The following is a 12,581-nucleotide window of genomic DNA, read 5'->3' as shown; positions in this document are numbered from 1 at the left end:
TTTCTGCTGAGCTTGTGCAAATTCAAAGCTAATGATTCTTAATATATGTTCTCAAGATTGTATTGGTCAAATTTGGAGTAGCCTATGTGGGATACCTTTGGTTGAGACACAGGTAAAAATCCTGGCCAGTTATGGTTCTGGGTGAATTTAGTCTTTAGCATTGTCTTGACCTCATAAACATTTCTTACTGGGCGTAGTGCTTACTAGCATAAGTACTCCTGTAGAACTAGGTCATGGAGAAGCTGATGTGACCAGGCAGAAGACTGGCATAAGAATATGTCCTGCAAAGCTCTCCCTTTCTCTGTAGCCACACTGGTGTTCCCCAAGAAGCTGGGGGAGGGCAGAAGAGCTCCTGTGTACCTCGTAAGGGAGAAGTGGGAAAAGAACCAGGTATATTTGTATTCTGGTGCTGGGAAGATCTAAACTAGTAGAATGAAGGAAGTGATGCCCATCAGTTAAGAGCTACAATAAGCTCTTTAGTACATATGGTCAAATGGGTTAGGATATGATGTGTGACTTTCATATAAGCTAGTGGTTTTCTCTGCAGACACAGTTCAGTTGCTATTGAAGACTGGATTTTCCCTTTTTTACATCTGCCTGTAAACAATTAAGAAGTGAGCTTGAAAACTTGCTTGGTTTGACCTCTTATCTATAGAACAGTTCCTGGTAGTCTGATGCACATCTTTTACATTTTCTCTGAAAAGAACACAGACAAAATATTAATTCCTTGCAGCTCCAAATGATCCAGTAGAAGCAAGAGTTGTACCCATAGTGGAGATGAAAAGGTGGAATAAGAACTTTAGAAGGCCTTTACTTGTGCCTTCCTTTCAGTTATAGAGTCAAGATATATTTTACTTTCACTGTATACTGAAAAAAACTATCTCCTGCCAACAGGCTTAGTCACTAGTTTCAGTATTCCCATTTCAGTTTCTGCTTAAGCATTTCTATCCGCTTAGTAAACCGTCTAGAAAGCCAGTGCCTAATCTTTTCCTTATTGGACTGTTCCCAGACATTCTTTTGGATATGACTGTACCAGACCAGTAAACCTGATGATGATGGATAGACAAACCGTGGGGTATATAGCAGGCAACCAGGTGGTGCTCCAGAACCTGAGAACTAAGTATCAGAAATACGTGCGGAGCAGCTGTGGCGGTGGAATTGGCTTTATCACAGTATGGCTTTTGTTTCTTGTTTAAGAACTTTAGTCGTTTTCTAGGAAAGAAATGTTTGCTTGGTTGTGGTTGCCAGATATGAGAGACTTCTACAGTTGCACATGCATGTACATAAGAAAGTATGGTATTGATGAAAGGAATGTGTGGACCATGCAGCATGGGCTCCTCATCCCATCAATATAACTGACAGAGAACAAATATCTGCACACCTTAGTCCCAGGCTCAGCTACCTAAAAGGACTGACCTAAAAGTCCAGCTGGGATTAATTTTTAACACTTTTACATTCTTATTTAAATCTTTTGACCCATAGCAATTCTTTTATTTTTTTTTCAACAATTCACCTGTCCTAATCCGAACTCATGCTAATACAGAGTCTTACTTGCAATTAAAATTTAGAAAATCAAGCTCCCACACAAATGAAGAGAAAAAGTATCTGGTTTCACTGTAATAAACTTTTCAAGAGCTTGGAATCTCAAGTTCTGTCTCTGAATTTGAAGCACCTTACCCTGTGAAAGCTCTGCCATCTCTCAGTTTTATTGCACATGAGCAAGGCTTTCAGACTTCCAGCCTCAGACTGGTCCTGCTTCATCGTAAGCAGTCTTTTCTGGGGAATCAGAGTACATTTTTACACCTTCAGAGCAGTGTTGTTTAGGATGCCTTTTCTGCAGCTGTCTGCTGAAGTAGTTGGCTGCTGACACAAATGCTGCTGTGGAAAGATTAGCTAGTTGGTTGAGTGGGGTAGGAATAGTAAAAAGATGCATCACAAAGCAGATTGTTTCACCGTCTGTCATGATTCTGCAATATATGTGATATACCATTCTGTGTGCATAGTGGCTTCATTCTGATATTGAGCAATAGGTTGGCAGTTGTTCAGAATAAACACACAGAGCAATGCAATCTAGTATTTATGGAAGTGTGTTTTGACTAATGAGTGAGTGAACACAATAACTCAATAACTAGCAGGATAAAAGCAAAGGTGTTATTACAGCCTGCTACAGGACTTCTGCTTTTTCAAGGCACACCCTAATAAGGAGTACTTTGCAGTAGGAGAAAAAGGAAAGAAGCCAAACATTGTGATCTACACATATCCTTCGGTGAGGCCCTACAGAATACTGAAAGGTAGTGTAAAAAGTTCTATTTTCATTTTATACAGATGGACTAGAGTTTAAAGATCCCAGCAGATGGAGTAGTGGATCATTTTTAGTTTAGAAGGAAATAGAATATTTTGATCCTTCACAGCAGAAATAGAAAACACTGGTTTCAAGTTTTTTCATTATTGCATGGGAAAGAATTTTTATTTGATACAGCTAGCCAATCTAAAGCCATTATCTATTAAAAAAATAATTTCAGTGAAAGTTGAGCTCCTTCTGGGTAGATTTTTGTGTTGTTTCTACCTCTTTCCTGTGATTGTGTATTGGGGCGTCTACATTTCTTTAGGTGGAACAGAGGTAGCCTATGTTTTTGGTGATTTCAACCGTACTGGCACTTTGCTGGCCAGTGTTGGGAGCAGCCCTGACTACATGTTGACTATCTGGGACTGGAAACAAGAAGAGACTCTGTTGAGGTCAAAGGCTTTTGCACAGGACGTGTACAAGGTCATGTTTTCTGCTGAGAACGAAGAGCATCTAACTACAGCTGGATCAGGACACATCAGGTAGGTTTGCTGATTAGGATTAATACGTAACACCTCTGCAGTCATATACACAGGAGATGACTAACAAGAATGTATCCTTAGCAAACATGTACCAATGAGGAATGCTGTATTACCTGACCCTTACAGTTACAAAAATGAGGAATTTCAAATTCTTCAGCCAGTCAAACAAATCTTTCAATATCTTTGCTGTCCAAATAGAATGATGCTTGATGTTAAATGTCAGTACCTCTGGCTCCATTCTTGTGATTTCATCAAGTGCCGGGAAGAATGAAAAATACTTCTATATACATGTCTTCTAGCTGGTAACATAGGATACATGCCTTCTGTGCCTTCAAGGCTTTCTACCTTTGATTTCTTGAGCTCAATAGCAAGCTTTGATTTCAAGAGCTCTGCTCTTTGGACAGCCATTAGAGCTGGTCGCCAAGTCATGGATCAGTAATCCTCTGATCACACCGAAAGCCTACAGAAGATGTTTCCATACGTTCCCTTCCCTGCTAATTTCATGGGTCCTTATATAAAAAAGGGCCAAACACCCAGCGACTTTAAACTGTGTGTGTTCTGTGTTTATCCAGTACTTGAATGTTAACACAGCAGAGACTTACACTATGAGTGGGATTCTGTTGTAATAAAAATGGTATCTTTAAAATTATAATGTGTCCAAAGTTTCTTTGACTTTTAATGGGGAAATGAGATCAAAATCTGAGATTTGCTTTACAGTTTGGTTGCAAGGTGGGTCTGAAATGGCAAATTATTTATTTAGGCACAGAACAAATGTGGTTTAGAATGCATTATTTATGGAAAGCTGACAAAACAAAATCTGTTAGAAACTTTCCTTTGATCTAAAATACTACAAATAAACTCTGACATAGCTTTTATTACATGATAAATGTGACCTTTCACTTAAATATGGATTCAAATTACAATTTCCAACATTTATCTTAAAAGTAATGTCTCCTGCACACATGAGAGACATTAATATTTAGGATAAAACCTTTGGCTCAGAGAGATTTTATAGTACAGCTTAATTCCTTGGATGGCATTCAGTGAAGACTTCAGTCCCTTGGATTTACAAAACTGAGCATCATACATTCCACAGCAAGAACAAAATAGGAATCCCTAACTACGTGTATGGGTTGTAGCTGGAAAGATGCAGCTGTGGATTTTTCACTTCTTAATTTTAAATTGTAGTTTAGCCTTCATTCTGCCTATTCCAAATTCTTTTTCTAGCTTTTTCATAGGAGAATTATAGGGAAATGTTTGTGTATTTGTAACGCTTTATGTCATTTTCAAAAGAAAAACTCCAAGTTCTCCTGCAAAAAAGAGTAATACACGAGCAGCCCTTGGCTCACGGCTAGGCATGCCTGGTAAGAGTATTGCCATGTCTAAGAGGGACTGAACAGTGTTTAGGAAATCTTGTATCAGAGAGGGGTGTGTTTTTCTGTACTCAGGTTCTGGAAGATGGCTCTGACATTAACTGGTCTCAAGTTACAAGGAGCTTTGGGCAGGTTTGGAAAAACAGCAGTGTCTGACATTATAGGTTTTGTGGAGCTCCCTGATGGGAAGGTAAGTAAGAAACAGTGACAATAAGAAAAAATGTACCCTTTTAGGCTTTGATATAAAGTCTGCTTTGTAACTTAGAGAGTTACTGTTTGCTTAAAAATATTTTTAATCAGGCCCCTGATGCACTGTTCTGAGGAGAAAACATTGCCATCAATTTGCCCAAACCCTGTCTTGCTTTGTAATAATCAGAAAATAGTTAGTGTTGTAATTCACAGAGAAAAGATCTGTGTTGGCCTAGAGCTGAGTGTCTTCCAGTGTGAAAATATTAGTGTACAGAAATACAAAGAGACTGCTGGTCCTAATCTTCGACCATTTCAGTGCATGCAAATTATGTCACATTGCTACAAAGTTGAACCTCCTCAACCTTTACATCTTCTCTTGAGAATGTACTTTGCCATTGATTTTATGCTTTCATGGAAGGAAGCCACAAATGTTAACCGGGTTCTTGCCTGTATTTCTGCACGATTACATGCAGGTACTTATATACTTATCTTCATTTGCATTGAAGGTTGTCTCAGGAACTGAGTGGGGCAATTTGCTGCTTTGGGAAGGTGGCCTCATTAAAGTAGAGCTCTGTCAAGTTGGACACAAGCCCTGTCACGAGGGCCCTGTCAGCCAGTTAGTTTTTGATGAAGGAGACCTTTACTCTATTGGAAAAGATGGTTTCATTCGGGTGAGTTTTTCTTTGCTCTGCCTTTAGGTGTGCAAATGTATGGTCAGCAGGTAAATATTATGTATTTCATTCACCAGGTTTTTGGAGGAAATTTTGGAGTGCAGTTTCTTTCTGAAAATTATTTTTTAGAACAAACAAAATAAGAGCACATCTCCATGGCACACATGTTTGAATAGGATAGCATGGCTTGTAGTTTTCCTTGTTTAATAGTAATAAATACATCAGCTTTTACTTTAGCAAATCAAAATAATCTTTAGTGGTTTTCTAACAGGTTTGTTCTTGACTGCATTCTATAATTTCATCATTTTCAGGCCTATTAACAGATAGTGTTATCTAAAAGATAAATAATAAACTACAGGAGTATTTGAAATTAATTTTCTGAGTGTTTAAAGGCTCAGATTATTAATGTTAAAATGACGCAGAAATTAACTAGCATCTCAGAGATACATATCCTGAAATAGGGGAAAATTAAAAGAAAAATCATCCTGAAGTTAACAAATAATTCAATAAATTAAGGTCAAAATATTTCCCTTATACATAACACCACTTTCTGATCTCACCTGTCAATGATCAAGAATTTTGCAATCTTATTTCCCTGCTTCGTAAGGGAGGACGTGATGTATCTTCTGCTGGTGTGTGAAATGACCCAGATAATCATGAGGAAACACCTACAGACCTATAGTGGGGGGTTTCATACACTGTTGTTGTTCTGTGTTTTATAGGTTGGTGTTACCCCTCAGGAAAATTCAGTTGATTATAAGAGTGCTAACTGATACGTTCTCCTTATCCTACAGAACAGAACATAGGAAGGGTTAGACTTCCTATTATTTTGTGCTGCCTCAGTATGGGCCATGCTGAGTGCCCACAGATCCCATTCATTCTGCACAGTTCTGAAGCTGCCACGTGTAGCTCTGCTATTGTCAGGGCTGAATTGAAGCTCCTGTCACCGTTCTAGGTTATGTTCAAAGCACTGATTTTGCTCCCTTAAAATTTAGATTTTCTGTATTTATTGTGTATGAAAACAACCTGGTCTTATTAAAAAAAAAGCCTTTTTTTTTTTTTTTTTTTTTTTTTTTTTTTTTTTTTTTTTTTTTTTTTTTTTGTGCTTCCAATGCCATGAAGATGTGGAACTTTGAGGTAGTAGATACTGCGGATCCTGTGGATGACACAGGGTTAGTGGAGATGGAGCCTATGAATGAACTTTGGCTTGGCAAGAATGTCAGCCTGAATTTCATGACAAAAATTCGTGACCATGGACAACCCTTTTGGTATGCTCAGGTAAGACACACTCAGGTGCATGCATCCCTGTGGAGAAACACAAAATGAGGGAGGTGATGGTAAGTAACAGCAGGAGTCCTTTAAAAATCAGTGTGTTTATTTTTAGTAGAATTCAGTTGTCTTCTGGATATATAGAAAATCATCTTCTTATCTACCTACCTACCTACAGATTATTATATTTTTTTTGAACACTGAAACAGGCTTCTAGAGAGGTGGTTTAAGTTCCAGGCCTGTCAATGTTTAAGAGGCATGTAATAGAGGCCCTTAATAATATACTCTAACTTTTGATCAGGCCTGAAGTGATCAGGCAATTGGACAAGATGATCCTTGCAGGTCCCTGCCACCTGAATTATCCTATATTATGCTGTGCTGTGGTTTTAGTGTACAGTAATGTGTGAGACTGGCATAAGAATAGCAGAATGTCAAAAAGTATTGTCCAGATTCCGTTATCTTAAAGTGATGGATGAGATTCATAAGACTAACATAATTTCATTTCTGTTTCACAATGATAATCATTAAGGAGTTTTTAAGAAGTCACCATGTGCAGTTTTATTTCCCAATTGAGTCTGAAAATACTCAGTTAATGGTTTTTCTTCTTCAGGATACAAATGGAGCAATATGGAAGCTGGATTTGACTTTTTCAAATATGGTAATTTTGGGTGATTTTTCTTCTGATTTCTTCAGTTTATTTGCAGTAGGAACTATATCCTATTACATCATGTAACTATACTGGTTGCATCTGGAATGAAATTTGTGTTTATGAAGTTGCATGGTAGAAAAATGTAGCATTGAAACAGATATTTCAATAAAATTTTCAGTTGTAATTGATTGCAATGATTGTGCAGGATGATAAAGAGGAATTTGATTTTTGATTCCTGAAATTTCATCTGCCAAATTCAAATTAAAAAGAGTTTGATTCTGATAAACTGGTAATGAAAGTTGCATGGATGCAGGAAATGAGTTCAAGGAGAATTGTTATATACTCTATAGATAGGTGTTTGAACCAAACCTTACTGTAGCCTTTAAATGACAGAAAGATCTAGAAAAAAACAAGGAGAAGAAGTGTTTTATCCTACTGGCAACTAATACTACTGCTGGAGATGTTTTTGATGGAGAAGTAGATGACAGAGGTGAAAAAGGGGGCATTTAATTTTTGCTCTGAAGCATAGTAAAGTAAATAGGAGCAATTCCTTGCGGGGAATAAAATTCTAATATGAAAAGTAAAATACATTCCAAGAATTTCATGGTAAATAAAAGATGCATAGTATACAAATTAATGTAAAAAAAAAAAAAATTATAGCAAAGTCTGTAATTCCTTGGATGATGAAATTATTTCCCAGGCAGCCTAAGCCCAAACTGGAGATCACAAGTCTAAAATGCAGCAGAGTTTCTCTTCTCTTTTGTACTGCAGACCCACGACCCGGAGCGTGTGTGCACCTTCCACTCTGGGGGGATCGAGGCCGTCGGTGTCTCTCCCTTTACGTGCCTGATGGCCACCACGGCTCTTGACCGTAAGTACGCTGTTCCCTTCCTCTCATGCCACTGCCGTTGTTGGTTTTGAGGGGCAGTGATACTTGGTTTGGAACTACTGTGTTTTGTATTTGTGCACTTGCTCTTGCAAAGTCACTTTACACGTAATTGTTATTCCTGGGATCAGTTCTTTCATAGTTAAGGCAAATCATTAATGTTTTGAAACAGTGCATTAAGACTGCTTCATCTTGAAAACCTGGGATATTAGCAACTCACTTTTTAATGGGAAAATTTGTAAATTGTTTGTTCTGAGGGAATGGCTGAAAAGGTGAGACATCTGGTTTGAGTAACAGCACTGATATTCAGCTCAAGTTTAATAAATGTTGGGATTTTTATCTTGTAAGGAATTGCATACACCTCCAGCATTGTGTAAGCCATTGCAAATATTAATGTTTGTGCCTTTCTTAGAAAATGCAGTAGCTATTTTGCTCTCAACAACAGATAACAAGTAATTACAGACATATTCATTTAACTTGTATAAATATTGCTGTTTTGGCCTCTCACTGTTAGCTTTATTGTGCTTTGAAGGAAGAACTACTGGCTAAAACACTAACAATGTCATTTACACTGTTCAGAAAACACTACAAGGTCTTTTAATTCAATTCTTGTCAGTCCTGTCTTGTAATTTGTCTGTGTTATACGGTGCACACATTCTTCTAGCCTGAAGACAAACTCCTACCCATTGAGCAAATGACATTTCACATTCCAGTTGGAATGGGGTTTTATGCAGTCAATATGTGTGCCTATGAATCTGTGAATTTTCCCTCTGATGAAATTGGATCTTTTGTGGACAATCTCCTATATGTTCCTCCCTTTAAATTTTTTCCTCCCTAGGCAGTCCCAAGTATTAGCCTGTCATCTTTTCTTATGTTGTCAGTACAGATTTTCCTTAGAGTATGGCACAGTTCCATGCTCACTTGAAAATTACATGTGGATTGTCAGCCTGGGACTTCTTATTACAACCCTCAGCCTTGACAATTCTTGGTTCTGAGTTAAAGAGTGAAGAAATCATATTTTTTGTCATGAGCACCATGCTAGCTCTGGTACTCTGTAACCATCAGTCATCTTTCCAGGCGGGCATTTTGTTACTCAAAAGAGCAAACATACATTTTATCCAGATTTTAATTCAAATAAATAGACATTTCTCCATAAATCCTAATAATGTAGGTGATATTACAAACCATAAATCCTTACTGTCTCCTTTCCACGCAGGGTCAGTGCGCATCTATGATTTTGGCAGCAACAGCCAACTGAGCGTAATCAAGTTTAAACAGGGAGGAACAGCGCTGAAATGGGCACCGGCTGTTGTGAGTTTTTCTTTGCATGTTAGCAAAAATTCATCAAGGAGCCTATGAGCCTGCCAGCATCCAGGAAGCTGCTCACCATTAGGGATCACTTGTTAGGCCACAGTGGGATTTACTGTAGCAGGATGTATAAGTTTGTGGAGTAGTATGGTTGTATACAGTATGGGAACAGTTTAACTTTACTAGGAGTTATCAGGTATCCTACTTTGTGCCTTCCTAAGATTTTAAAATCAGATCTCAGTGTGCAGTATGGGAAGTAGTCTGAGTTTGTAGACTAACAGCTTCTATTTAACCCACACAGAGCAATTGTCAATTAACATGAGTTAGTTAACACATTTTGAAATGACAGCCCAGACAAATCACAAACATTTGGAGATAAATCATTAAAAACTGTTGCCAGAACTGATCATTTGTGGAGTGTGGAGTCTGTCACTTTTAGACATATTTGCTAAATTTAATTAAAATAGTGTCTAGTTATGTTCTTGAGAAAACATAGCAAGCCTGGTGCATTAATTACAAGCAAATTTAGGAGGAAAATAATTACTTGAATGTTCAAGGTGAGGGTTCCACGGGGAGAGTGCCTTTATTTTATAAAAACAATTATTTTATAAAAATACAATTCTGGCCATGTAGGCTTTCAGAGATGCTGTTAAGTGGTGACCTGTACCTTCATGAAGTAAGCTCTCTGCCACAATAAATTCTATAGCATCACAAAACGGACTCAGTTCCATTTTACAAAAGTCGTTAGTAAACACAGTCTGAAAAACAAAGGGTACTTAGTCTATCCAGCTGCATTTAAAATTGCCTTAGATACTTGGTTAGTTTAAAGTATGCAAATGTGTTTTAAATTCTGTGCTATTAATCTAAGAAAACTTCATCCAACATACTTTGAAGCATCTGTATACTGTAATCTCCTCATAGACAAGCCAGCAGCAAATTTGTTAGACAAGTAAACACCAACAAGTCAGCTTATAATTGACTTCAAGACACTCAAATGACAAATATCAGCTAAATCCACAAGTCCAGCTGTATCCAGCTAAAACCCAGGCCTGTTTCTGCTAAACTTTATCATAGTTCAAGCCTATCTTAATAGTTAGCAATTGGCTTACCTCTAGGACTTACGGTAAAGACTCCTCCTTTTCATCTCAGGTAGCAGTCCCTGTTTCTCCTGTACTTTATATGGAGTCAGCCAGACCCAAGCCTGTGCCCTGACTTCTTCAAAAATCATACTTAGGTTTGGTGCCCCATATTATATTCAGGGTAATATAATTCCTTTTTTTGAGTTCCAGCTCTTCTGCTTAAGAAGCTACTGATTATATCAGTACTTTTATGTCAGTATGAATTACCGCTTCCTCAGACATTACAACCACATGCTCATTAGCATCTTCAGTCTCAATAGCATGGTATCACTTAAAAAACCAAAACACAATCCAACCCCAAAATAGGGCCCAGTCCTCTCGCTTCTTTTATGGTAGTGTATTAGAGAGGATAAGCAGCATTTCTCATGTATGAAATATTCTTTGTGCTTTAGCAACACTTCCATGTAAGGTGAGTTCCAGAGCATGTGCCATATGGATTATTCTTCTAAGCTCTCAGATGTACACTGTGATTTTTTTTTCTTCATTTCACTTAAAGGTAAATCCTGAAGGAGGTCAGATTGCTGTGGGGTTTGAAGATGGTGTTGTCCGCATAATTGAGGTTTATGATCCCAAACTGCTGCCTGGTCATGAAGACCGGACCAATGAAACTGTAGAGATAAATCTGAAACAGGTTTTCAAACCTCATGCTGCTGCAGTCACAGCCCTGGCATATGAATCAAAGGGAGATGTGTTTGCCACAGGGGTATGTATCATTTAGTTTGGTTGTTTTTATTTAGCCGCAAATGCAGAGCCTTTCAATAGAGATAAGGTAAAGTTTGTTTACTAGCAACACAGTTTTACTTCTGTTGCTCATGCTGATTTCTTGCTGTAGTTCTCTGTGCTGGGAGAAGGATCTGTTTGCACTCACATCTGTTTTTCTGAAAGAAAGCAACCATGCACTTCACACAATTCGTTTTGTGAATTACTGGACTGTTTAGTGTGAATTCTGTAATCCCCTTTGAAGATGGATTTGGTTCATTTTGGAATTAGTTTAGTAGGATCTTGGAATTAGTACAAGCAAGTCCGTTGATAGGCCGCATTGGCAGGAATCCAGCTTCTACCCAGCACTGCTTGGCCTTACCACAGCTGGTCAGTCAGTTTGTCATTATGCCTGGTAGTCTTTGAGACGGCTTCAGTTAATGTGGTGTCTGTTTTTAAAAGCTAGTCCTTAGCCATGATCAGTGCAATTTGCAGTTATATGTTCCTTGGGATGAATTGCCATGTATTTCATTTAACATAGGGTTTAAGCTACAATGAATCATGTTGTGTACCAGTCCTTGTTATCTGGGGAAATCAGCTTGTTCTGCCTTATCTGAAAAATCAGGCCTGAGCCTGAGATTTAAAGTTGCTCCTGGGGCAATGGGCAGAAAGCACGTGGCTGGGCATGCCAGAGAGCAATTAAGAGCTATGGGTGCAACATGTTTCTTGGAGCAACATAGGCAGGATTTTTATTTCCTCCCAGTAATTAGCATGGAAATCCAGTCCTAAGTTCCCCTGTTTAAGCACACACAAAAAAAATTGAAGTGTGCGCTTATGTCATAAAGTGCTTAGTTTTTAAAATTTTTGGTCAGCTTTGATTCAGTCATCATCTTTGTTTGTTTGTTTTCCTCAGAGTAAAGACAAAACAGTTTTCTTTTTTGCTGTTATGGATGAATACAAGCCTATTGGATTCATCTCTGTCCCTGGGCCTGTACAAGCATTACACTGGTCTCCACCTTCTCATGTGAGTAATGCTTATTTGTTTTCTTTCCTTCCCAGCAGAGTTAACCTATCATTTAAAAAAAGCATTTCCAATGCAAATAGATGAAGATCCATGACTCTAGTCATGTCCTCTATAGACAATACAAATAATGTTTCGCTATTGTGTTCTTCATGCTGCTTCAGCATGACAGATTCTAAAAGGTTCTGTGTAGCTGTATCTCTGGTTCAGTCACTGCTTTGGGTTTTGAATAATGCAAACCACAAGACTGTGGTATGCTTTTTGAGCCCTTGACTTGAAGAAACAATCTTATTCCTTAGCTTTTGGAAGGTCTGATTCTCTTTGACAAAGAAGTTATTTGGCCGTTAGTGTCTCTGACTCTTGCCCATATTATAACAGGCTTTTAAAAAGCTTTTTGATGATATTAAGAAAGATTTGGGGTGCTTCTTGAAACTCAAATTCTGTGTTTGAAATGTGTCAGGACATATCAAAATAGGATTTTGCTAATATTTAAAATAAGGTTAGGGTAACATCTGAAATTTTGTTTGGTCCAGTATCCTTATTTAGAGGAG

At 38.0% G+C, this 12,581-nt stretch overlaps 1 protein-coding gene across 1 annotated transcript in view; it reads left to right on the top strand.

Moving 5' to 3' along the window:
- Nucleotides 1-12,581, top strand: part of CFAP44 (cilia and flagella associated protein 44) — a 36,791-nt gene that overhangs the window by 1,886 nt on the left and 22,324 nt on the right. The window contains 11 exon segments of the mRNA XM_040055780.1: nucleotides 1,010-1,172; nucleotides 2,189-2,291; nucleotides 2,610-2,826; nucleotides 4,275-4,389; nucleotides 4,895-5,059; nucleotides 6,182-6,337; nucleotides 6,939-6,986; nucleotides 7,749-7,848; nucleotides 9,080-9,174; nucleotides 10,807-11,013; nucleotides 11,923-12,033. Of these exon segments, the coding sequence (XP_039911714.1) occupies nucleotides 1,010-1,172; nucleotides 2,189-2,291; nucleotides 2,610-2,826; nucleotides 4,275-4,389; nucleotides 4,895-5,059; nucleotides 6,182-6,337; nucleotides 6,939-6,986; nucleotides 7,749-7,848; nucleotides 9,080-9,174; nucleotides 10,807-11,013; nucleotides 11,923-12,033 (1,480 nt within the window).

The sequence above is a fragment of the Hirundo rustica genome, chromosome 2 (assembly GCF_015227805.2).
Source record: "Hirundo rustica isolate bHirRus1 chromosome 2, bHirRus1.pri.v3, whole genome shotgun sequence".
Taxonomy (NCBI): Eukaryota; Metazoa; Chordata; class Aves; order Passeriformes; family Hirundinidae; genus Hirundo; species Hirundo rustica.
This window is presented reverse-complemented; position numbering and strand designations above follow the sequence as displayed.